The 27,029-nt window shown below is 33.2% G+C and overlaps 2 protein-coding genes and 1 long non-coding RNA gene across 3 annotated transcripts; all 3 read left to right on the top strand.

The window, feature by feature from the left end:
* Positions 1–17,781: 17,781 nt before the first annotated feature.
* Positions 17,782–19,046, top strand: LOC145201182 (uncharacterized). The gene is made up of 4 exons (XM_090086050.1): positions 17,782–18,013; positions 18,089–18,193; positions 18,396–18,872; positions 18,996–19,046. The coding sequence occupies exons 1-3, from the start codon at positions 17,797–17,799 to the stop codon at positions 18,536–18,538; spliced, it is 465 nt and encodes a 154-aa protein (XP_089942176.1). The 5' UTR covers positions 17,782–17,796; the 3' UTR covers positions 18,539–18,872; positions 18,996–19,046.
* Positions 19,047–19,959: 913 nt separating this feature from the next.
* On the top strand, positions 19,960–20,569 carry LOC149889507 (uncharacterized). The gene is made up of 2 exons (XR_016452266.1): positions 19,960–20,103; positions 20,371–20,569. It is a non-coding gene; the product is annotated as an uncharacterized LOC149889507 (long non-coding RNA).
* A 2,851-nt stretch (positions 20,570–23,420) lies between these two features.
* Positions 23,421–25,337, top strand: LOC149889506 (uncharacterized). The gene has a single exon (XM_090085886.1). It carries the CDS (start codon positions 23,829–23,831, stop codon positions 24,648–24,650), a length of 822 nt encoding a protein of 273 aa, XP_089942012.1. The 5' UTR covers positions 23,421–23,828; the 3' UTR covers positions 24,651–25,337.
* Positions 25,338–27,029: the final 1,692 nt, after the last annotated feature.

Below are 27,029 nucleotides of genomic sequence, written 5' to 3'. Positions count from 1 at the left end.
CCTGATATGACAAAGGTAACAGACGAGGACTTGAAAAATTATGAAAAAATATTGGTCGAAACGCATGCAATTGAGAGAGAAGGGAAACCGACCGTACCAAAAGCTTCGAAAAGCGAAAAGTGGGAAACGATTGTTTCAAAAATTTGAGAAAAAAATTACACAAAAACGAGGGGAAAAAAAAATCACGGAGTGATCATTCTTCCAAGCGATCCAAATGCTCTTGTTCAAAGACTAAGCTTGAGCATCGCCGCTGGTCATGCTGGAAATATCGCATCGAGAAACGAAGCTGTGGCCATTTGTGACGAGCTTTTGAGGCAGGGGGAAATCAACAAAGATGAATATCGATCAATTCAAAAGTACATGGAGTCGTGAAACACGGATCTAAAAAAAATATTTTCTTATTTTTAAAATGCTCATTGTGAACAACAGAAGATATATTAAAAAGAACGTCGTCGTCGTCGGAGGGATCGTGGACACGTTTAAAAATTTTTTGAGGAGAATTATGGCTTCAAACGCATCGAGATCTTCTCTTCATTTATTGAGGAAAGCAGCAGCAAGCGAAATTGGAAGAGAAGCGATAACCGCCGCCAAATCTGCCGGAAAAGAATTGGCCTCTTCTGCCATATCCACCGCCAGAGACGTTGCCATCGACAAAGGAAAAAAAGCGATTGAAAAAGTTTACGCCAAGACAGGAACACCAAATCCATTAGTCAACACGATTTTGAACGAGGCGGCAAAGCAATATGAGTCTGTTAATCCGATGGAAGAGCTGCACAAAAAAATGTTTGGTTCGTCCATTAAAAAGAAAATGACAAAAAAGAGCGCGGCAAGAATCCAAGATCTGGTCAAAATGGGGAACGGGCTTTTGATTGCGTGATTTTTTTGACGAATCAAAAAATGACATAAAAATTTTTTTTTCTCATTTTAAAAAAATGATAAACACCGACAGATTAAGAGTTGATGAAATGCCCGAGCATGACACCGGCATTGAAAAAGTTGATTTTTTCGAGTACCTTCCAACAAACCTCGATTTAAATTCTTCAGGATCGATCGTTTTTGAGATTGATTGCCAATCTGTGCAGACACTTCCGTCTCAGGCTTACATCCTCGTCGAAGGGGTTCTGAAAAAACAAGACGGGACAGCTTACGCAGCAGCAGACAACATTGCCTTGGTGGACAACGCCATCATGTATTTGTTCAGTGACGTCACTTACGACTTATCAGGACAGCAAGTGGAAAGAGTCATGTATCCAGGTCAGGGAACAACCTTGGATTGTTGAAATATCCTTTCGGTTTTCAGCTTGCCGATGGTTTGAAGCAAATGTGGTACAAAGATACTTCAAACGCAACTGGAACCACAGGATTCAACGTCAGGCGAGACCACTTGTTTGCAGACACCACATCCATTGGCGCATTTTCGTTCAGGATCCCTTTAAAGCACATTTTTGGTTTTTGCGAAACTTACGACAAAGTCGTTTACGGATTCAGACACACGATCACCTTTACAAAAAAAGAATACGATGACGCCATTTACAGAGCCGGAACTGTTACTGCAGGAATGATTGACATCAAAAAATTCCGACTTTTCATGCCAAGGATTGAGCTTGATGTTTTGAAAAAATCCGAATTTTTGAACCTGATGTCAAAGAAAATCACCGTTCCAGTTGCTTGCAAAGCAAACAAAGTCGAAAGGCAAGCCATTCCAGCGGGTCTCACAGAATTCACTTGGACCCTTGGAAGGATCACAGACAAAAGCGTTCCGAGATTTATCGTGTTTGGTCTTCAGACAAACAGAGGTTCCAGTCAAACCGCAAATCCAGCCGCGTTCGATCATTATGACGTCAACAATTTTCGTGACCGTCAATGGGATAAAATATCCAAATTATAATTATGACTTGAATTTTGGAGAAAAGAAAATGGTCATGGCTCATTCCGATGCGTTCACTTTTGACGAAAAATATTATGGCACAAACGAGATTGTTTGTCAATCAGGTTTGACTCTGCTTGAATACAAAAATTTGTTTCCGTTGTTTTTTGTCGACATCAGCAAGCAAAAGGAAAGAGTTGTTTCCGAAACGGCTGAATTGGTTGTCAACCTAAAATTCAGAACGGCTGTTCCAGACAACACCGTTATTTTTGCAGTGATCATTTCTGACAAATTGATCAAATTTGTTTCAGACGGAACAAACATGAACGCTGTTTATTAGATAAAAAAAACCGTCACGAGATTCTTGACAAAAAAATTGATTTAAAAAAAAAAATTTTCTTTTCAAAATAAAACATGAGACTGACAAAAAATTATCTGAAAAATTTGCTGAGAGAAAATGGTGTCACAAAAACCTCAAACAATTTGTTGACTTTGATGATGATTGCGGTTGAGAACAATCTCGTAAGCAAAGATTCGCTTTTGGAAGGTGCAAAAGAATGCAGACATGTGGGTCGACCGAAAAAAGAAAATGTGAAAACGGAAAATGTGAAAAAACCGATCGAGCCAAAATACGAGAGGCTTGGTTCGTTTCGAAAAAAACCTGTCTGTGAAAACTACCAACATCGAAACAGGAGGTGTGGTTGAATACGGATCACTTTACGAAGCGATGAAAAAGACGGGTCATGGCTGGAGATATTTGGAGCGTCGTGATGGAAAAGTGGATAATGGAATCAAGATTGAGATCTTCAATTCTGAAAAACTCGAAAACAGAAAAAAAAATCCTAGTCCGAAAAAATGAAAAAAAATCCAAGTCCGAAAAAAAATTTTTCAATTCTCGGAAAAAAAGAATTGAAAAAACCAACACCGAAAAAAAAAAATTTCTTCGCATAATAAAAATGGAAAGCAAAATACGAAAAATCGGAAATCCCGAAAAAATCGGAAAAACCAAAAAACTTGAATTTGAGTTAAATAATTTTCTTGGCAATAAAAAAATGGAAAGCAAAATCGCCAAAGAAAAAAAAGTTTCGATGGCAACATTGAAAAATCAAGCTCGAGACAGAGCGATAAAAGGATTTTCAAAAATGACGAGGGAACAACTCGTTGAAGCCATAAAAACAACAAAACCTGTCATTGGTCATCCTCGTAGACGAACGGCAGATGTGAAGACTGCTCCTCGTTCGATTGCTCAAAGCCCTGTTCCTGCTACGCGTCCTGCGATTGCTCCGCATCAAACTGTTCAAAAGCCTGTCATCGCTTCGAAACCAGCTCTTCCTCCAAAGCCGTCATCACAATATATCTTAGACACCCCTGTTCCAGATTCGTCTCCTGTGATGGTTCCACGTCCTGCGATTGCTCCGCATCAAACTGTTCAAAAGCCTGTCATCGCTCCGAAACCAGCTCTTCCTCCAAAGCCGTCATCACAATATATCTTTGACACCCCTGTTCCAGATTCGTCTCCTGTGATGACTCCGGGAGTTTTTTCAAGGTTTACGACATCTGTGACAAATGCAGTCGTCAACAGTTTCAACAGCTTGCTTGAGCTTGTCGATCCTTACGTTCCAGAGGCGGTGAAAAGAACAGTGAGCAATGTGGGGAACGAAGTTAAAAAAAAAGTAGACTCACTCAAAACAATAGTCCTCAAATCAATTGTGCGAAATGCAGTTTACAAACCCCTCATTCATTTTCAATTGACAAATCACGCGCTGAGACATGTTGCCAAACAATTTTCACATCAAGTCAAAGGAAACCAAAAGGACTCTTCAGACTTTTTGAACTTGGCAAAAGACGGTGTGATCAAAATTCTTCAAGAGAATAAAAACAAAAAAGCGAGCCTCGTTTTGACAATCGATATGGAGAGCGTCAGCCTTACAACTGGAGAGGAGGTGCATCGAATCGTTCCTTTTTTGTCAAAAGCTGGGATTATTTTGGAGTCGACGGACTTGGGAGAATTTTATGAAAAAGCAAAAGAGGAGATCCTGGAAAACATGGAAAAATACAACAAAATGGGCTCGAATTGCACAGTGTCAGCCATCTTGAAAATGGACATCAATTTAATTGACTACAAACCCATCGGTGGTCGGTCGTATATCCCTCTCGACGATTTTCTGTCTAGCAAAAAAGCAATCATCAACATGGTGAACGAAGACAATGAATGCTTCAAGTGGAGCGTCACCAGGGCATTGAACATGAAAGAAAAACATGGAGAAAGAATTGACAAAGACTTGATTGAACAATCAAAAAATATTAACTGGGAAGGGATTGAATTTCCTGTCAAACTCGATCAAATCAAAAAATTTGAAAAAAACAATCCAGACATCAGCGTCAACGTTTTCGGTTACGAAAAAAAATCCATTCACCCTTTGCAAATATCGAAATGCTTGAACAGAAAGCATGAAATTGATTTGCTTCTTGTTTCAGACGGAAAAACAAATCATTATTGTCTGATCAAAAATCTGAGTCGACTCATTTCATCCCAAGCATCCAACTGAAACGGGAGAAAATATTTTTGCAGAAATTGCTTGCAAGGGATGAAAAGCGAGGAGGATCTTTCCAAACATTCGACCTATTGCAGAGAGCACAGCGCGACACGAATGGATCTTCCTCCAGAAAAATCGTTCATGAAATTTGGACACATGGAAAGGTCGATGAGGGTTCCATTCATCGTTTACGCGGATTTTGAAAGCTTTGTCAAACCGATGTACTCGTGCGAACAAAACCCAGACCAGTCTTACACCAAAAAGTTTCAAAGTCACATTCCGAGCTCTTTTTCCTTTTACATCAAATGTTTTGACGAAACCGTTTATGATGGTGAACCATCCATTTCCGAATCGTCAAACGAAAACCAAGACGTGGCTCAATTTTTTGTCGAAAGTTTGGAAAAAGAAATAAAAGAACTTTTTGGAAAAATCGAGAAAAAAAATATGTTTTTCACAAAGGAGGATGAAAATAATTTCAAATCAGCGACGGTTTGTCACATTTGCGAAGAAAAAATTCTCGATGCAGAAAAGGTGCGCGATCACTGCCATTTTACTGGAAAATATCGGGGAGCGGCACACAACGAATGCAATTTAAAATACAAAGTCCCAAAATTTGTTCCTGTCGTTTTTTACAATCTGTCAGGTTACGACAGCCATTTGTTTATCAAAAAATTGGGAGGAGAAATAATCTGCATCCCATGCAACGAGGAAAAATACATCAGCTTCTCGAAAAAAATCAAAGTGGGAGAGTACACTGGGAAAAACGGAAAACCCAAAGAAAAAAAAATTGAATTGAGGTTCATCGACAGTTTTAAATTCATGGCCTCCAGTTTGGAAACTTTGTCGAAAAATTTAAAGCCGGAAGAGTTCAAAAACCTCTCAAAATATTTTGAAGGAGAAAAAATCGATTTGCTTCGAAAAAAAGGCGTTTACCCTTACGGTTGGGTGGATGGATTCGATAAATTTCAAGAAACGCAATTGCCTCCAAAAGAAGCGTTTTTCTCAGAACTCAACCACAATGAAATAAGCGACGAAGATTACACGCATGCGCAAACGGTTTGGAACGTGTTTTAATGCAAAACGTTCAGAGATTATCATGATTTGTACAACGTGTCTGACGTTTTGATTCTGGCGGACGTCTTTGAAAATTTCAGGGACGTTTGCATTAAAAATTACAAGCTCGATCCCGCTTGGTATTACACATCTCCCGGGTTGGCATGGGACGCTTGTTTGAAACTGACAAAAATAAAATTGGAGTTGTTGAGCGACCCCGACATTCTTCGAATGATCCAAAAGGGAACCCGTGGAGGGATCAGCATGATCTCCAACCGGCATGGAAAATCGAACAACAAATACATGGGCGACTCGTACGATCCAAGCCAACCATCAAAATTCATTCAATACTTGGACGCCAACAACCTGTACGGATGGGCCATGTGCAAACCTCTTCCCACTCACAGTTTCGAATGGATGACAGAAGACAAACTGTCAGATTGGCGATCGGTTCCGTGCATTTTGGAGGTTGATTTGGATTATCCTGAAAGCCTTCACGATGAACACAACGACTATCCTTTGGCCCCCGAGAGAATGAAAATTGGAAAAGTGGATAAACTCGTTCCAAATTTAAACTACAAAAAAAATTATGTCCTTCACTGCGAAAACCTGAAATTGTACGAACGATTGGGAATGAAAATTTCAAAGGTGCACAGAGGAATAAAATTTGAGCAACGTGATTGGATGAAACCGTACATCAACCTCAACACCGAATTGAGAACAAAATCCACCAGCGAGTTTGAGAAGTAATTTTTCAAGCTGATGAACAATTCGGTGTTTGGAAAAACCATGGAGAACATTGAAAAAAGAGTTGACGTGAGACTGGTGACAGAAAAGGAAAAGGCAATAAAATTATCGGCGAAACCAAATTACGACAGGCACACGATTTTCGACGAAAACTTGATTGCCGTTCACATGAAAAGGACAACAATTTTTTACAACAAACCAATTTATTTGGGGATGTCCATTTTGGATTTGAGCAAAACCTTAATGTTCGAGTTCCATTATGATTACATCAAAAAGAAATATCCTGGTGGTGACGCAAAGCTGCTGATGACAGACACGGACTCGCTGGTTTATGAAATAAAAACGGACCATTTTTACAAAGACATTTCCGACGATGTGGAAAAAAAATTCGACACGAGCGATTTCAGCAAAAGCCATCCAGCCATTCAAAACGTCGGGTTCAAAGTGGGTTTAAACAAAAAGGTCATTGGGATGTTCAAAGACGAAACCGGTGGAAAACAGTTTGAAGAGTTTGTCGGCCTCCGGTCAAAACTTTACTCTTACAAAATACATCAAGAAAAACAAGAAAAAAAATGCAAAAAATGCAAAGGGGTGAAAACATATGTCATCGAAAAATACATCACACACTACGATTACAAAAAATGTCTCGAAACCAAAAAAGAAAAGATTAACAAAATGAATGTCATCCGATCCCATTTGCATGACGTTTACACTGAGGAAATCAACAAAACCTCTCTCAGCTCCGACGACGACAAAAGAATCATTTTGAATGATGGGATGCACACGTTGGCTTATGGTCATTACAAATTAAAAAAATCTACAGAGGCAGAGGAAAAGCAAGATTCAGAGTCAGAGTCAGAGCAAGAGTCAGAGCAAGAGTCAGAGCAAGAGTCAGAGCAAGAGTCAGAGCAAGAGTCAGAGCAAGAGTCAGAGCAAGAGTCAGAGCAAGAGTCAGAGCAAGAGTCAGAGCAAGAGTCAGAGCCAGAGCAAGAGGCGGAGTCAGAGCCAGAGCCAGGGCAAGAGGCAGAGTCAGAGCCAGAGCCAGAGCAAGAGTCAGAGCAAGAGGCAGAGTCAGAGCCAGAGGCAAAAAGGGCAATTGCAGAGATCAGAAAGATAATCGCAGAGAACAAAGAAATCTCAAATAGGTCAAAAATGTTGATCGCAGAGTGCAGAGGGATAATCGAGGAGACCAAAAGGTAAGTGACAAAAATGAACAAAATGATCAATGTGGAGGGAATTGTTTTGCCGAACGAGGCTTTGACTTTTTCAATTGATGGAAGCAGCAAAACAAAGGTAAGTGACAAAAGAAAAAACAAAATTAAAAAAAAAAAAAATAAAATAAAAAAAAAAGAGAAACAAGAAAAAAAATGTGCAAAAAATTTTAACCAATTTTCAATTGGCGCATGGAATTAATTTGCCAAACGAGGCTTTGTCCACTTTTCAGTTAATGGAAGCAGCAAAAAAACCAAAAATAAAAAACTTTCGAGGGGTTTTTGTCAGAGACACATTGCCAAAAAAACCGAGAAAAAAAGAATGCGGGATTATCAACACGGGGGATTCAAGCACCGGAGGGTTTCATTGGGTGTGTTGGTTCAAAGACGGAGACGAAAAGTTCAGCTTTGACTCTTACGCTCAACCCCCTCTCGTTGAATTGGTTCAATATCTGAAAAGCCCTGTCTTTTACAACCGCAACAGGGTTCAATTTGGAAACACGTCTTATTGCGGTCACTTGTGTCTTTACGTCTTGAAAAAATGTGAAGAGGGAAACAGCTTTCAAGACGTTGTCAACACCCTTTGGTGATCACTTGCGAATTAAAAAAAATTTCACCCTTTAAAAAAATGATTGACAAATTCAACAGAAACGAGTTCAGCGTTTATTTAGACAATCTTACATCAGACTCATCAAGCAACGTTTATATCAAAACGGATGGATCCAGCACCATCACTGCAGACATTGATTTTAACTCTCAAAAAATCATCAACCTGGCAGAACCAACCAACTCTCACGACGCCGTCACAAAAAATTACGTCGACACGCATTCGACAGGTGGAGGAGGAGGAACAGTTATTGGAATTGCAGACTTGGATTTGAATTTCCACAAGGCGATCAATTTGAACGAACCGACAGCTCTTCATGACGCCGCGACAAAAAATTACGTCGACGTCAGCTCGAGCATGAATGTGAAAGTGGACGGATCGAGCACCATCACTGGAGCCTTGGATTTAAACAACCACAAGTTGCTCAATGTTCATGATCCAACCACTTTACACGACGCAGCAACAAAAGGGTACGTCGACACCAAAGTGGCTTATTCCAATATTTTATACACAGACGTCAACATGACACAACACAAATTGACCAATATGGCGGAACCCGTTTCCGCTTCGGATTCAGCCACAAAAAATTACGTCGACACGCATATGTCAACTACTGTGGGAACCGCGGACTTGGATTTGAATTCTCACAAATTGATCAATGTGCTCGACCCGTCAAGCGCGCAAGACGGAGCGACAAAAAGCTACGTCGACTTGTTGTTGCAAAAATCGAGTTTGACCAGTGTCGTTCCAAGCTCGAGTTTCACCAGTTTAGGTTTCAAGTCTCAGACCGTTGCAGCATTAACCACTTCTCCTGTGTTTGCGTTTTCCGGAAAATCAGGAGTGCTGAGAAGGTTATGGCTGGCTTTATACAGCACCTCTGGCACAAATATTCCAGGACAAGTTTTTATTCGAATCTTTACTGACGGAGAAATCAATGTTGGGAATTATGCAGAAACCACTGAAGGAATCGGCGTGGACGCAACTGGTCTCGCCACCGATTTGCTTTTTTCACCTTTGGGAGAAGCTTTTTACGCCAATTCTTTGCAAGGATGCAACATGTTTAACACCACTTCCTTGGGAGGATATTTCACGTTGGACATGCCTTTCAGAAACGATGTCTCCATTCAATTGGTGAACAAAAATGCCACAGCCATCACGTATTGGATTCAGCCGTTCATCTCCACACTTGCTTCCATTCCTGCCACCATCCCTCTTTTCAAGCTGTACTGCAAGTCGTTCCGATATTTGAACACCACTTATGGAAGCGAATACGTTTTGATGAACTCCAACGGAAAAGGAAATGGCGTCTCGTTGAAATACATCAGGGTGCACATCATCGGCGCTTCTGGAAACTGGTGGGAATCCAGAGTCAGAATGTACGACGGAAATGTGACTCCTGGAAACGGAACCGTTCTCACTCCTTGGACTCCATACAACACCAACAATTACACGTATTTTCCCGGTTACGACGGTGACAGCACATGCTTCTTTTCATCCTCTGGACTGGAAGATTTTTACTTGTCGTCATGGAACGGATCAAATTTGACTTCATTCAACAACAAATCGACTGGACTGCTGTATCAATCCACTTCATCCATCGGCTCCACAACCACCATCTCCTTTTACAGAAATTTCGGAGAAGCTGACTCCATGCCCAGCGTTGAAGCCGGAAGAAGACTCGTCGTCACTCTCAACTCTGGCGACGCACAAGTCAGCCAATCCGGAAGCTTCTACCTTCTTCTTGGTCAGGTGTTTTACTACGCTTAATTTTTCGCGAACGATTTCAACACCTTTACACCCATTAATTTTTTTTCATGGATCCTTTTCTCATGAAAAAACCTTTTACAGACACTCACACACCAAAAACATTTTCACACCCCTCAATTCGCAAAAAAAAAAAATCAAAACGGGAACCAAAACATTTTCACACCCCTCAATCAGCAAAAAACTCAAAACGGGAACCAAAACATTTTCACACCCCTCAATCAGCAAAAAAACTCAAAACGGGCATCAAAAATGGTTTTGTCCCAGAACTCTCCTTTTCTAGTAGTGTGCAGATTGCATGTCATGCTTCTTTGTTCTTTTTGTAAAATCCCTTTTTGAATAACTGCTCTGTTTGTAGGCAGCTCACTAGAAATAAAATCTTTTCCAGGTCCAATAAAATCTGAAATTGCAGTGGTGGATGATCTAGTCTTAACTTTCGACATTTATGAATATCTCTATTAAATAACTAATAATGAATAAAATAGTAACAAACTTCGATCTTGTGTAAAGCTTTTATACAGCGGAGAGCCAAGTAAAAATATCTTTTAAAATTTTTTCGGCGCTGCGCTTATTAGGAGAGTTTATTACATAAAAACGGATTTTGTTTATTTTATAATAATTTAAGTTTTTTTCATTTTAATAATCTGTAAATATGAAAATTTGGGTATCAAGACGTTTTCTGATCAAAAAGTGGTCCATAACAAACCTACCTTGAAATTTAATTTTACATAGGAATACACCATTTCTTAAGCTTGAAATTTATTTTTTTCAAAAACATATAAATCTCACTGTATCCCAGTGATCAGGTTGTTTAAATTATTTTTTAATGTGTCAGTTTCATTTACTTTTTTATGTTGTTTTTTTTTTGTTTGTTGGTAAAATGTTTCTTGTTTGCATTGTATTTCTACTTATTTTTTTCCAGTTTATTGTGTTATATTCATATTAACAATACTATTACCTTGTGTTTTTTGCTAGCTAAATGTTGATTAATATAATTATATATATTTAATTTGATTAACTTGCATTAACCTGCTGTATTTTAATTTTTGTTTTTTGGAATATGTTTAATTTGTATTTAATAAATCATTTAATGTTTTTTAACTAATCTTTATATTACACTGGTAAACAGCTGTTTTGGTGCCAGGATAGTTTTAGCTGATTCGATATGAATTTCGTTTAATCATTTACATGATATACTTACATTAGTTGAATCAATGTAACATAATTAAATGTTTAAAATTACTTTTATTAAAAATATTATCACTTTTTATATACAAATATTCACAAAAATGTTCAGCTGTAACAATAGTTATATTATTATAACAATAAATTAATGAACATTAAAAATTTTTTTTCTATTTGTCATCCTTGAATACATTCTGGAGCAGTCTTTTTCCAAACTCCAACAGTAATCTGCCATCAAATGCATATCACATTTTCCTTGATAGCGATTTTTTAGAGTTTTAATGTCCTGATGAAATCTTTCCCCTTGTTCTTCACTGAAGTCACCCAAATTTTCAGGAAAAAATTCCAAGTGACTGTGTAAATAGTGCACCTTGATGCTCATGTTACACCCCACAGATTCAAAACCGTTGAGCATTTCATTTACCACTTCCATATAATTTTCTGATTTGTGATTGCCAAGAAAATTTTCTTTTACTGCTACAAATGAACTTTAATCTTTTAGCTCAACCTCATTTATTGATTGTAAGAAGGTAGTATGATTAATTAGTTGTCTTATTTGTGGGCCATCAAATATTCCTGCTTTTATTTTTTCTATACTCAACTGAGGCATATTTTTTACTAAATACAAAAAACATGATTCATTTTTATCTAAAGCTTTCACATACTGCTTCATTAGACCTAACTTGATGTGCAGTGGAGGAAATATTATTTTTTTCTCTACTAGAGGTTTATTAATGATATTGTTTTTCCCAACGTCCATGCTTTCTCTGTTTGGCCAATATCTTTTTATCCAGTGGTTTGATCTATTTCTGCTATCCTAAAGACACAAAAAGCAAGGAAACTTGGTGTAACCACTTTGCTGTCCAAGTAGAAAATTTACCATTTTTAAATCCACACCCAATTACCCAATGATGTTTATGGTATTTTATCTTTTCCAACACCAAAAGTATTGTGTTATAGTCCTCTTTCATTTTTGTTGAATGAGCTATTGGTATTGAGCCTAATTTATTCCTATTGTGTAGAAGAACACATTTTAAACTGCGCTTTAAGCTGTTAATAAACAAATGCCAATCATGTGGAAAATATTTTGTTAAACCCCTTTTTTTCAGAAGTCCTCTTACTTCGTGACAATATACAAGATTTCTTTCTTGAGAGAAGAAAGGTAAAAAATTCTTTTATCTAGTACGAAAATAAGTAATTTTTGTTCCTCTTTCCAGCAAGTTTTTGTCATTCAATCTGGAAGCAAGTAATTCAGAAGCAGCTTTTGACAAGTTGAGGTCTCTAACCAAACCATTTAATTTTTCTTGTATGAAACTTTGAGGTACTGATGAAATTCCTTCATAATCACCATCACTTTCATTTAAATTGTTATCAGAATACTGATCAGATGAACATTGTCCATCTTCGAGTTCTGGTATTTGGTGAAACGTTGGTATAGGTACTTCATATGAATGAGAACTCGGGCGTTTAGCAGAACGTGGATCGGGATAAGTCCACTTGCTGTGGTTATTTCGATTTATTCCAGTAATATTTACCATGCAAAAGTAACAGTCATCAACGTGATTTTTGGGTTCTGTCCACACCATTGGGATACCAAATTTCAAATTCTTTCTTTTTCCGGTAGTCCCCTGTCGTAAATGTTCGGCACATGTTTTACAAACCTGGTGGGGCGCCTAGTTTTTATCTTGATCACTAAGTTTAACACCGAAGTAGCCGAGGTAAGCTTTTTTTACAAAATCACAAAGAGTTTTTCGGTTTTCCTTGAATGTGTATTCGCCACATATATAGCAAAAACTGTCAGGATTATTTAAACAGCATCTTCTACCTGAACTAATTTTATTTTATTTCTGAAAATCCCAAACATAACGTTAAAAAAACTATGTTTCTAGTCAACTACTTCAGAACTAATAAAGTATTAGTTTGCCGCCAAACATAAAAAACAATACAATAAGGAGTGTGAACCGAAAGTTATAAGTGAACTTATCTAAAAAACTAGAGCTGCTAGAAAAAAACTGATGAGTTCAACAACTTTTTTATTTGGACTAATTATCATTTAATTTTACTCAGCTCTCCTGGAACCCTGTAATCAAGCACTACAAACCATTAAACTAGAGCATCCACAAGTACAGAGGCACATTCACGAATTGCTCTTGGTTATAAATCTACACCGTAACAAGGCAGATATGCATTTCAGCGAAGATATCGACAAGAGAGTGATCCAGTTGTCTGGATAGTTGAACATTCAACTACCAAGGCAATGTTCAAGGTAGTTATACCAAAACAATTGTGGAGCAACGGATACAAATGTCGAGGAATACTTTTGACAGGTTATATATATCCCTTATCTCGATTCATTAATCGATTCGCTTCAAACGCGGTATTCAGAAGATAACATTCCTCAATTTAACCTTTGTTTACTTCATCCTGCGAAGATGAGAACTTTAACTCGTGAAAAATTCATTGAGAAAATGTCAACTGCCAATGAAGTATACAAAATTGATAACTTTAAACTCGTTTTTCTACCAAGGACTGTGTTCTACCCTGCAGTTCGTGAAGCTTTCCTCATTTTAATTACACTGCCAACAACAACATGTACTGTAGAAAGATCATTTAGTAAATTGCGGTGCGTGAAGACTTAGCTAGCGCGTGAAGACTTAGCTAGCGCGTGAAGACTGAGCGTGCATCGTGAAAAAATACGCTCCAGAAAATCTGAATTTATGGAACAAATTGTAAATAAGTTTGGCAGTGAACGCAGGCGACTACAATTTCTATTTACTGAATAAAAATCATTTAATACTTATGTTTTTATTTTTACATTTTGTTTAATTTTCTGTTGCCACTGGTCTAATAAAATGACTTGATTAATTGATGCATTTATGTAGTTTTTGAAATATCACTGTTGAATTTTATTTTGCTCCCCCTTGTAAAAAATCCTGCCGGCGCCCATGTATATAATTGTACGAAGCCTGTGTATCGCAAGAAAGTAAATAGTAAAGATATTTTTAATTGCTTACAAATCTTTTATTTAAATCAGATCGTATTCAATTTTTAAATAGTGTATATGCTAACCATCATGACATAATCTGAAGATTTTCACTTTTGCTTTTCTCTAAATCAATCCTTTAAGATATCGTATTTTATTATACAACTGAAAATACAATACTTTTTACAATTTTATACTTAACAAAAATTATTTTATTTATAGGCAAAACTGTTGTTATTTTTATATATACTTTCATTACGCTTTGTTTTGTTCGATCTTATAGGGAATCCCGGGATTGATGTTAGACAATCCCGGGGTTTCGGGATCATAAAAAAGGCCGATTGAAAAATCTTAAAACTTCGCAAAAATTTGGGGAAAAATCAAAATTTAAGAACTTTCACTTTGCAGTTTTTTTCTTTATTTGCATTACTGTGCACCTTCGGAAGAATGAGAATTAGCAATTTCTTAAATAATAACATAAACAAAGTGCTTTTGTTTCTTCTCAGACTATATAATCTTGTCTACCTTCATCAAATGAAGTATGTGGTGGATCTTCTTCCTGCATTCAAATTTTAAAGAATCTGAACCCTAATGTGTCTGGAAGTTGACAAACCTTTTACCTACTGAAGATGAAGCGGAACCTATTTAATCTGTCGTCAGGCTTTTGAAAGGCTTTTCAGAATTCTATTAATAATTGCCTATACAACATCAGAGGAAGACTCGATGGAAGACAGATGGTAGATTTTAAAGTTGAGGTACACACCATGTACTGCACAGTTCACCAATACTCAGAAAAAGTCACAAAATAAGGCCAAATGTTCGCCATTCATTTTCGTGGTCATGAAAAGAGGTCAAATTTTAAAATTTCTTTTTTAGTCCACCCCAAAACGCTTATTTCAATCTTTGATATTTAATTAAATAAAAGTTACCTTCTAGCAGCTACAATAAAATAAACCCCCATTTTAATTTGAAGCCATTTCAAAAACGAAAGTGGAAGAAATGGGAGGGAAAGTAATTTTGAAAATAGAGAATGCTACATGGCACTCAGCAAAATTTATCGAAACCCTGAAAACATTGAAAACATTTTTTCAGATTTGAAGTATAGGTTCAATGGAAATTTTTTTTAAAAAACTAATAGTTATTGCATGCATTTGCAGGCAGTTTTTTGTTTGCAGATAAAACTTTTCATTTTGCAAAATTACAATTTAAATTTACATTTGCAATTATCGGCTGCATTAAGCATTAAAGTTCTAAAAGTGATCAGAACTTCTTATCGCATTTAAATTGTCATTTTATTACAAAATAGGATTAACATGACGTAATCTGTAAGCTTTATTTACTGAAGCGCAGCGGTTCAGATTATTTGTGTTCGATAAAAATAAGTTCAAGAAGATTTTTGACTATAAAAACAACGAGTTTGCACACTTGAATTTTTTTTTCGACCTCTCCTTTAAATAATGTTGTGTAATCTGTTTCTTATATACATAACTGTTCTATTAAATTCTATTAAATCAAGATGGCATTTTAATTCAATCAAGTATAAGAAAAAGCAAGTTTGTGAAAAAATACAGAAACAGAAACATATGGTACAGACCCATGAGTTTTTGCGATAAGTTTCTTGTAATAGATTGCAAGAACATATTCGGGCGTCGTGTGTGTCAAAGCAGACAGCAGACCACGTGCTTCTGATGCATTTTGCGATTACACTTTAAACTCTTAAACTCAATTAAATTTGGTACTTATAATGTTAACGGTATTAATTTTTCAACACTTTGAAATTATTTTTTATAATTTATATAAAAACTGCAGATAAATGTTCGAGATTTTTTAATTTGATTTTTTTTTTTAATTTTTTTATTAAACTCAACTTTAATCCGTATATTTTAGTTAATCATCATATGTTAATCATATTATGTTAAGTTTGTTATAAATATATTATCGTTGGTACTTGTATTCTACAGTTGAACTTATTTTCTTAACTATGAAATAAATTATGTTTTCGCGAATTTCACATTAATTATAAATAAATGATATAGCCATCAAGTTTAAGTTGAAGAACTAACCCAGTGGGCATCGACGTCATTCTCGCGTCGGTTCGATGTTAGTTTTAGGTTAGCGACGTCGCCAACGTAAAGTCAACATCGCAACAACGTGAGAATGACGTCGAAAATTAACATCGAGTTGAGATGTTAAATCAACGTCAAAACGACGTAAAACTAGTGGTTTTATCCAACGTTGATTTTTAATTCGAATAAGACATCGCACATACGTCGTCATAGATGCCTACTGGGAAATTTCAGCGAATTTTCTATCAAACAGTATTATCTCCTTCAACTAAACATCGCTCACATCAATGATATCCTCCGTTACCTTTAATAAGAATATTAAAGGTCACGGAGGATATCATTCATGTGAGCGTTGTTTAGTTGAAGGAGAATATGATGGAAGGGTTGTTTTTACTGAAGTTGATTGTCAAATGCGAAGTGATGAACAATTTAAAGAATATATTTATTTAAATCATTCATTAGGAACAAATAATGCTTGCTGTGAGCCTCATCAATTAGGCAGGACTCCCTTAGTAGATTATGGAATATTGTGTGTAAAGGAGTTTGTTATTGACTATATGCATTGTGTTTGTCTTGGTGTTATGAAGCGGCTAATAAAATATTGGTTTAAAGGACCACATATTTGTCTCCTATCATGTCAGCAAAAAAAGCAAATGTCCGATAAATTGGCTTTTTATCATAACAAAATGCCCAGTAAGTTCGCTCAACAACCACGTTCACTTGATAATTTAAGCGTTTTAAAGCAACTGAGTTTCGGCAATTCTTGTTGTACACTGGACCAATAATTTTAAAAAATATTTTGTCAAAAGAGGTATACCAGAACTTCTTGTGTTTAAGCATTGCAGTATCCTTAATGAGCAACTCAAATGTTTTGAAACGACAACATTACTTGGATTATGCAAAAAAGTTAATGGCTTTTTTTGAATCAAATCTTTAAGGCCTTTATGGGCCACAATTTTATTCTTATAACGTTCATGCTTTGCTTCATTTACGTGAAGATGTTTTGTATCATAACTGTAGCCTTCATGATCTTTCAAGTTTTCCTTTTGAGAATTTTCTTCAAATTGTTAAAAAATTTGTAAAAAGTGAAAATAAACCTCTCATCCAATTAGCAAAACGCCTGAGTGAGTTAAAAAGTAGCAATGTTTGTTATGTTATATCTCAGATAAAATTGTACAAAATGATCGTGATGAATGGTTCATTTTAAAATCACTTGAAATTGTGCGTATTATTGAAATAGTTTCAGAATCACAGTTTGATTGCAATGTTATTCCTTTTTGTGCCATTGATAACCTTTTTACCATCCCTTGTAACTCATCAGACTTTGGAATATACAAAGTTTCTAAGTTCAATAAAATGAAAAGAAAATACATTACTTTATCTGATATTTGCTACAAATTAGTTTGTCTGGAACAAGATGATGATTTTATATAAATTGAAGTTAATCATGAATTATTATATTAATATTTTTGAATTAGAGTTATTTTTTCCATTGCAAAATTTATTAACTTGTTGATTTCCTATTATTTTATTTAAACTTGTTGTTTCAATGTGATAATGAATTTTTGTATTGTTAAGTTTAACGTTTATAACTCCTAAACGATTAAGGATTTAAAATATATTGTTATTGACTATTTTAAAAAAAGTATATAATGAATATTAATTTTAAATAATTTAAAAACAGTCAATAACAGTAAAATAATTTTTTATAATTCGTAAAAATTTACATACTATGACGCATGAGATCCTTTTTGTAGTAGCTAACATATCATAAACATGAATAAAATGTTGGAAAAGCCATTTTGTTGGGCTATTTGGAATGAAGATGAAGATGAAGATACCTCAGGTGTTATCCCATCTAATTGGGTTGTTGCTGGAAGCCATATTTTTTGGCGACCTAAAAATTTTCTGCAAGTGAAACATGCATTTTATGGACGAAGGGAGCCTGATCACTCATGGAAAAAATTTCCACTAATAAAAATTAAGGTTTTTGGTAAGCATTTTTAAACAAAATGTCAACTATCATATTTGCAAAACATTTTCTTTACGTTTTTAAATTTTAATTTAGGAACATATGAGTTTTGCAATGAATTATGCAATACGCAAGTCGACTGGTTCTCCACAGATAATGAAAGAGTCTCACCAATAAAGAAAAAAATAATTAAAAAAACAAGTAATAATTGCTTTTAAATATGTTATGATGTTTTATAGAATCAATAAAACAAAACAATATGGAAATTAATTTGTAATTATCCAACATAATTTTTGCTTAGCAAAAAATTAACTCTATGTTAGATATTTTTTGTTAAATAATTATTAAAAAAAAATTGGGTTAAAACAAATTAATTTAAATAGTATTTTGCTATAATTTGTAGATAACAGTCAAAATGTTGAAGAGTTTCCTACACCACCATCGCAAATATATGTTCATCAAGGTGTATGCAAATTTGTAATCTGTTTAACTTTTATAATTTTAAAAAATTATTTTCCCCTTGAAATTAGAAGGCAGCTTAACTGATTTTTTTGTGTAGTTATTAGGGAGTTAATTAATGTATTGAGTCTTTTCTGAAAGTTTGTATGCTTAACTAGATATTTTCAATAACTTTTACTTTTTTTTTAAACAACTTTAAAATTTAAAGAAAGTTTTTAAAAGTGAATACTTCTAAACCAAAACCTCTTTTACGACAAAATCACTCAGAAGATGGCGATGCTCATCTTACCCATAAGTGGAATTTTATATTGAATTTATATATTCTTTTTCTTCTGGATTAACTTTAGAAAAGCTATTGCATTTTAAGAATCAGACATCAAGTGTGAAAAAGAATTAAATGTCATCAAATTTCAATGAAAAAGTATAGCTAGCTATAAGTTATTTTTCTATTTTATTTAAAAACTTTTTGATCAATCATCATGAAATAATTATGATTAACAATGATGAATATATAGATGAGTATATCATTGCCTAATTTTTCTAGTTAAAAAATTTAAAGAGAGTGTTTTTACCCAGCAATGAAGCTGAAAAACAAGTAATGACCTTTAAAAATTATTAATTTTGTAAAGTTACACTATTATATAATTTTTATTTTATGTTAGGTTGTGTAATGATCTATTTTTTTGTATTTGTTTTTAATAATAATAATTTTTATAAATTTAATAATAATAATTTTTATTAGAGTTTATGTAAGTTAAAGAAAATCAATGATGAAGAGGTATGTTTCATTGTCAGCTATCATCCAAATTACAAACAATAATCAATAAATATTATTTATTTTACAAGAGAATATCTTAAAGTTAAGCATACTACTTTATTTATTATTATTTTACTTTTGATTTTTTTCTCTGGCTGATTTTCAAGAGACCTCTGGTAGTTCAAAACAATTCTGAGGTACCGTACATAAACACTAATTATACTAAGTAATTTATTTTTCTTTCTGTAAGTTTTAAATCCACACTTGCGTGGTTTGGATGGTTCTCCATAGTGACATATCAATGCCATTATGAAATACTCTGCTGACCAAAACATAATTCCATTAAATGATCAGGTCTTAGAATAATTTTGATTCACAGAATCAATTTTTTTTTTTTTTATGTTAATTATAAGCTTTTTTTTGATCGGCATCTTTAAATGTTGTATAAATTTTGATTAAAAATTTGGGTTTTGATAGATATATTAATTAACAAGCACTTGAATAGGTTTAAAATAGGATCGATTTGATTAAAACACTTTCTATATGAGCGAAATCAATCTAAAGAAAATGGTGTCTTTTATATATTATATAGAGGTGGTCTGATTCTATCAATTTAAAATATGTAGAAATTTTTCTGCATTTTATTTGTTTTTTTTTTATTTTAATGTATATCATTATAGTTATGATAAAAATTTTTTATCTTGTGATTAAATTTTATTCCATTTTCTTATTTTATCAGGTTTTATCTCTCGCTTCTGCTGGGGGTAAAGGTATTAAAGATGTTGTCAAAAACATAATGGAAAAGTTCTCAATATATTGATGATATATTAGCTATAGCCCTTACCCAGTGGCCATGTGTCCTTAAGAAGTTCTAAGAACGATACATGTCCACTGGGTATAGTGAATATTGTGTACTTTATAGCAAATAATCTTCTTAGATAAAATAGCTTAGTTTGAACACTTATTCTTATCATATCATCCAACATATAAGTTAATATTAAGGTTTTTCACTTAGAGTTTAAAACTTCTTCGGAATCGTTCTCTTTAAATAAAACAATAATAATATAAATACTTTGAATAGAAATAATTATTCAAATTGTTATGAAAGATATTATTTGAATAGTTGATACGTTTAATTTTTAAGTCATTTTTCATATTTCAGGTGCAGCAATGAAGGATAGAAGATTTAACAGAGAAGACGTTTTAAATTGCGTCAAAGATATTTTGCGATACGCTCCAGACAAGGCCACAGGTGGAAGACGGTCTTTAACATAAAAAGTTTAAATCATATAAAAGAAATATATAAAGTAAATAACTTGTAAATTATATTTTATATTTTAATGCCGTAATTATATTTTGAAATTCTATTTTATTTTTTGTTTTAATGAAGGATGTAGTCTATATTTAAACATTAATAACCGACGATGTACATCGTCTTAGGTTTACACGTGTGAACCTAAGTCGGAGTTTGAGATGCAAGTTAAGATTTAGATAAATTTTACTTCCATTTAAAACTCGAAACTTGAAATATAACATGTTATATTTTAAGTTTCGAGTTTTAAATGGTAGTAAAATTTATCTAAATTTTAAATTTATCTAAAACCGACGTAAATCAAGCAATGTTCAATAAAATATTTTATTGAGCATCGCTTGATTTACGTCGGCTTAATAGCATATTCTAACGTTAATTTCTAACATAGAGGCGAAATCGCATACAACGTCGCAGATACATCGAATGTTTACATCGCTATTACATCGCGATTCAACATCAATATTACATCGGATATAAACATCGTCTTAACATCAAAAATTGACATCGCCATTACATCGCATATTAACGTCGATCCAACTTTCCATTTCTAACGTTAATGCGATGTCGCACTCGACGTCGCCTAAACGTTAAACAAACATCGCCGTGCCCACTGGGAATAACTATTAAAAGTTCATCAGAATTAAATGTTTATCTAGCTAAATTCACCTGAAACAGACGAAGTATGGAGGAGTTTCTCTGATAAAATTCATCCAATTTTGGGCTTTAAAAAAAATCAAATTTCCCTTTTACACTCTAAAATATTTGCTAAGCTTAGAAGTTAACAAATGTCAGACTCCTAATCATTTTCTTTAATGTTTTTAAACGTTTGTTGTTGTTTCTAAATCACATTTATCCATGTTAAATTTTATAGTGCATGTTTTATAAACATGTAGTACATAAATTGGGTGGTTACCTTGTTTTGAGATTCAACCAGGCAAATAGGCGGCCTTTTTTTGACGGTCTTTTTTAATGATTTTGATTTAAAAAAAGTAAACACCTCAATTTACTTTCAAATGTGAAAAACGTAAAGCAAAGTGGATCTATCGATTCTTTAGAGAGACTGTCATGTTTTGTTACGAAACCTTTAATAAGATTAAAAAGTTTTACAATGCACAAAAAGTTCTTTTAGGATGCATCTATAAGTGCAGTGCAGCTTCAACTATTCATGAATTAGGCATTGCAGATAACGAAAGCTGGCTTCAATTCAAAATGCCATATTCTGTGCTACAAAATCTAAATCTTGTTAACACCTTTGATAAAACTCAGAATTACTTTAACATATTGATCAATTATAAACTTCCCCAATCTAATCAAACGGGTAGAAAACTTTATTTCTTTTAATTTAACTACACAATATTTATTTTTCAATTAGTAATTAATAATTATTGAAATATGTCTTTTTTTGAGCCATCAAGCATACTAAAACGATAATGTGAAAGCATCACTTCAGACCATAACTATGTGTTCACTTACATGTTTATATGAAGTGAAAAACACGATATTATAGTACATAGTAAACTAAGTTACATGTGCATTAGTTATTTTTACTTTGATAAATGACATTCAGATATTTTAAAATAATTAAGCTATAGGTATTTTGTGTCTTGAATCTTCTTTTTTATACCTTATACATTTTTGTTGCAACTACTGCCTAACCTTCGCCCAGGTACGACAGTATTTTCTTGTGCTTTTTAAATTTTGCCATTGTGTGCAATATCTTGACGTTTCCCTTATGGAAGAAACAATCGCTTAGTTTTCAGAACACATAGAACTAGTTCTTAATGCTCAGCATGTGGCAGTTAGCATTACACTATAATAAAAACGAATAAAAAGAAAAACATTTTTCTATTATTTAAAACTTTACTTTATTTAATGTTCTAAAATATATTAAATTTTTTGCACATAATTTGCTAAGATGTGAGATACTTTTTAACTGTAAATTACAGCCAATAGTCTGATGGAATGGTACAGATAAAGGATATATTCTCTTCTGAGGATAGGCAAAATATAAACAAAAACAAAATTATTGATATTTTTTTGAAACTTGTATCCTTTTTAACATTTTTAACTCCACTATTTTCTTTCAGATCCTACCATCTGCTTTCTTTTTTCCAGATACAAAAAGCTGATTATGAAAATAAAGAGAAGAATCATCAAGAAAAGAGGAATGCTCAAGCATGGGCTGATAAGTCCTGTACCATAAGAAGATATGCAAGTTTACGTATTTTTACCGCCAGCGATGCGGTTACGCCGATGCTTAGTTAAAAGCCGTTTGTTTAAAATATAGAATTCCTAAATCATATTTGGAAAGACAAGGGGAACATAAAAATATATGCAAATAAATCAATTAAATATTTTTTGGTGCAGTAATTTACCTCCTTAAGCTGAGAGAGATTTTGTCAAACATCTTAAATTCTCGAATAATTTGTTTAGAATTAATAAAAAAGACCTTAGACAATTAGCATTGGATATTGTGGAGAAGAACAGAGTACTTCATCTTTTCAACGATGATGTGGGAAAAGCTAGAAAGTAGTAGAGTCGATCAAGCGTCTGCGTCTCGGAATCGTTTTCTCGAAATGAACCGAGTCAAGCGTAGCAAGACGAGAAATTGTGTCCCGGATATTATCAAACGTTACGAGACAGATCAATGAAAAATATATAGTTATTATCTTAATTGTGCTTCCGCAGTGAAAAAAATTTTTTGCTAACCAAGTTTACTTTGCCAGCCAGAAATAACGTACAGTGACGTACTCAAAACAACAAAAAATAGCAATAAACCCCTCACAACTTTTTTGAAAATATAGTGCTCATTTTTTAATTATATTAAATTACAATGATTATTTACTTAAAAAGTAAAAAAAGTTTTTTCATAAAACTAATACTTTATATTTTATGGTTTAAAGAAGATAAAAAATTTTAATAATATTTTCAAAGAAATCTGAAAAATGAGAGATTTTTATTTAGTAAAAATGGATTAACCTAAATTAAGGTGGAAAACCCCTCAGAAATATGAAATTTTTGAAAAAAAATATTATTTTCTTGTTTTGTGCAAAATTTATCAGAGATTCACCATCTGAAAACCATTTTTGAAAATTCGCAATAGATCTTCATAAAAAAAGATTTTATTGAACCCCAGTATTTTAAGCTTCCTTAACAACCGCCATAACAACGGCACTATTTTTTGCCTTTACTAAAAAATAGTCCAAAATCCTATTTGTTTATATGAAAAATGTATCTTATCAAGGAAATTGTAATTTCCATTGTTCAAAACAACTTGAGTATAAAAACAGTTACTGGAAAGCTCATAAATGTATCATAAATCTTCTACAATGGCTAAGGCTTGCAGAGTTAAACAAAGAGCTAAAAATTATAAAAGGAAAAAAATATTTAATGTAAAAAAGAACTTAGTTATAAATAATGTTGATATGGATGTAAATATGGAATCGAATATTGTAGATATGAACATAAATGTAACAACAAGTGTTGAAGATGTAAATGTAAATATGGAGAAACCAGTTAATTTTAACTTTATTAATTCTGATGAAGTATGTGCTTCTGCTAGAAAAATAAAAAAAACTTTGTCATCAAGACCAAAGTTATCTAGTAATATAATTACTGGATACCGTTTTATAGATTTAGAAATAATAAATTCTGTAGTTTCTACCCTTATATGTCCAGAATGTATGTCATCTAAGTTGTTTCGCTCTGAAAATGAATACAAAAGAAAAGGTCTAGCATCTTGTCTTTATGTTAACTGCTGTGTATGTGATTATTCAAGAAAATATTATACCTCAACATTGAATATACAAAAAAGTTTTGATATTAACACCAGGGCTGTATATGCTATGAGATCATGTGGTCAAGGGTATTCTGGATTCTCAAGATTTGTCTCATTAATGGACATGCCTAAACCAATGACTGCTAATAATTATAATAAAATTGTTATAAAACTAACTAATGCAGTAAAATCTGTAGCTGAAGACACTATGATGGATGCTGCTCAAGAATTAAAAGACTTGAAGAGTAATCTTATTTTAAATTCTTTTCCAGACCATGTGCCCAATGTTATTGCTGTTGTACTTTTGATGCAGTTGCCTGTTTTAACATTGGTAGACAAGCTAGTATTTTAGTTTTAGAAAAAATGAATTTAAGACCTGGAAAGTATTTGTTAGAAGGATGTTGGAAAATTAATCAAAAGCGATTATACTTAGCCATATATAAAAACAAAGAACGAGCAAAGAAACGTAGACAAGAAATTCGTGGAAAAAAGAAGAGTCGATATGACAAATCTCTTGAAAAAGAGCAAAACCTATATCAAACTGGTGCATTTTAAGATTTAACTTTTTTTATTATACACAGATTTGCATATTTATTTACACTATTTTGAAATTTTTTATGTTAGCATTTTTAAAAGCTGTTTTTCTCAGATGAAGAGTTTTTAAGACGCCGGCCAGCATATCTAAATAACTAAAAGTGGTGTTAAGCTAAAATTTTAAGTATGGATTTGTTTGATTGTCTTCTGTGATTTAAACGCGACAGATTTTTTTTAAAATTGAATCCAGTCCTTAAAAAGGTCAACAAAGTCATAAAATTTGGTCAAATTTTTTACATGTACTTCGGTCAAATATATTAGCCTATTAAAAATTATTATGAAAAATCTGCTTCGTTCATATCACAGAACTACCTTGTTAGAACAAGTATGCAAAAAAGATTTTGTTAAAATTGTGTACATCTTTAGATACATTGGCCGGGGTCTTTCAATATTTTGGTGTTTTTGGCACCTGCTACAGCTACCATTTTACCCAAAAAAATTTTTTTTTGTTTTTTTCATTTAATTTTGTTATTTACTTTATGTATATGAAAATAAATTTGTAAAATATTGATATTTACTCAAAAAAAATTTTTCAGGGGTTTTCCACCTTAAAGTCTATATTTACTTTTAAGATAATCTTTTAACTTTAAAAATTTTAAATATATTGAATAAAAAAATTTCTCTTTTTTTGTTCAAATTACAAGAGTTTTCTAAAATACTATAGAATACATACATAACTTTTTGTTTAAAAGACCAGCTAAAAAAAATTTTCTAACGAGTTCTAAGGAGATATACTTTTTTTCCAGTTAATTGACACTTTTGTCTTTAGAATTTAAAGGGATTGCTACGGTCACCTGGGGTATAGGGAGTTATTGAAGAAATACAAATGTCAATGAATCCATAAAAACCTTGTTTTCCGCCATTTCCTAATAGTAATTTGTTACATCAAAACAAATGAAAATGGGAGAAAACAAGGCTTTTATGGACTCATTGACATTTGTATTTCTTGAATTTGAGTTTTTCACTTGTATGACTTGGTTTAACATTTCAAATATGGTTTCAAGTAACATTTTTTGTCATCATAGGCTACTTACAAATTTGTTAAAATGCTTTTTTTTATTCATTTTTGATTTATTATTCAAGAAGTAATAGATATTTGAAATAGCATTACTTAACAAGTTCAGTATTTCCTGTGGCATATATGTAAAATTATTTACTTAAACATTATAGGAAACTTAATGCGATAATTGTCAAAGAAATAATAACACAAAATGTTAAACAGTGTAAAGTGAAAAGTGATATTAAGTACACAAAAAAGTTTCTGATATATATTAATGATTTTAAAAACAACAACAACAAAAAGGTTAGGTCTTATCCCAAATACACGTGAATTAGAAATGGATAAATTCTGATTATGGAAGGATTTACTTAACAAAATTATATAAAACTGAAGAAATTAGCAAAGAGAACATATTCAAAGGCTACTTTAGATACATTTTTTTTAAAAGTGAAGAAAAAACTAAAACAATGTGGTAGAAATTATGATTCTTTTATAGAAAAAGAATACCAACGGCTTCAAGAAAGTCTTGAAGACCAATGAAAGTAGCCATTTTGGATCTGGAAAACCCAATAAGCAATGGATGGTCCTTGAAGAGCAAAGCAAAAGAGAAAAAATAAAAGAACTAGGTGTTGAACATCATGCTGTATTTTAGTCTCTGCTGGAGGTACATTTTTTAAAAAGAGTCAAATGTTTTATTGATCAAAAAAGTTAAAGACGCTTTGAATAAAACCTTTCCCTTAAATATGAGTGTAAAGCAAACTCTTCCATTAAAAGTGGATACTGACCTCAGCGATAAAAAATATTAAATGATCAGAAACTAAGCCTTTGGACACATATTTATCGCATTCTTGCACCATATTTTAGTTGAAAAAGTTAAATACTGTCCTAAAAGTTTTTGTTTTCTCTGATTTTAGCTGCTACCATTACTATTGTTAAGCTGTGTTTATATAGATGATATAAAAGTATCAATAATAGCAGCTGAAATAAATGATGGTAATTTTGCAAGATGGTAATTGTGCAAATTAATTATTTAAATTTCACATTAAGGATTAATTAGTATTTCTAGTAATGTCTCGTTATGAGCCGTTAAAATAAGTAAATTCCGGGAAATTGTAAAGCTCCTATTTTGTCCGGGAC

The sequence above is a fragment of the Hydra viridissima genome, unplaced genomic scaffold, assembly GCF_058129835.1.
Source record: "Hydra viridissima isolate aposymbiotic clone 2 unplaced genomic scaffold, HvirCarnegie_v1 scaffold_4, whole genome shotgun sequence".
Taxonomy (NCBI): Eukaryota; Metazoa; Cnidaria; class Hydrozoa; order Anthoathecata; family Hydridae; genus Hydra; species Hydra viridissima.
Note: the sequence above shows the minus strand (reverse complement) of the source record. Positions and strands in the feature narration are given on the sequence as shown.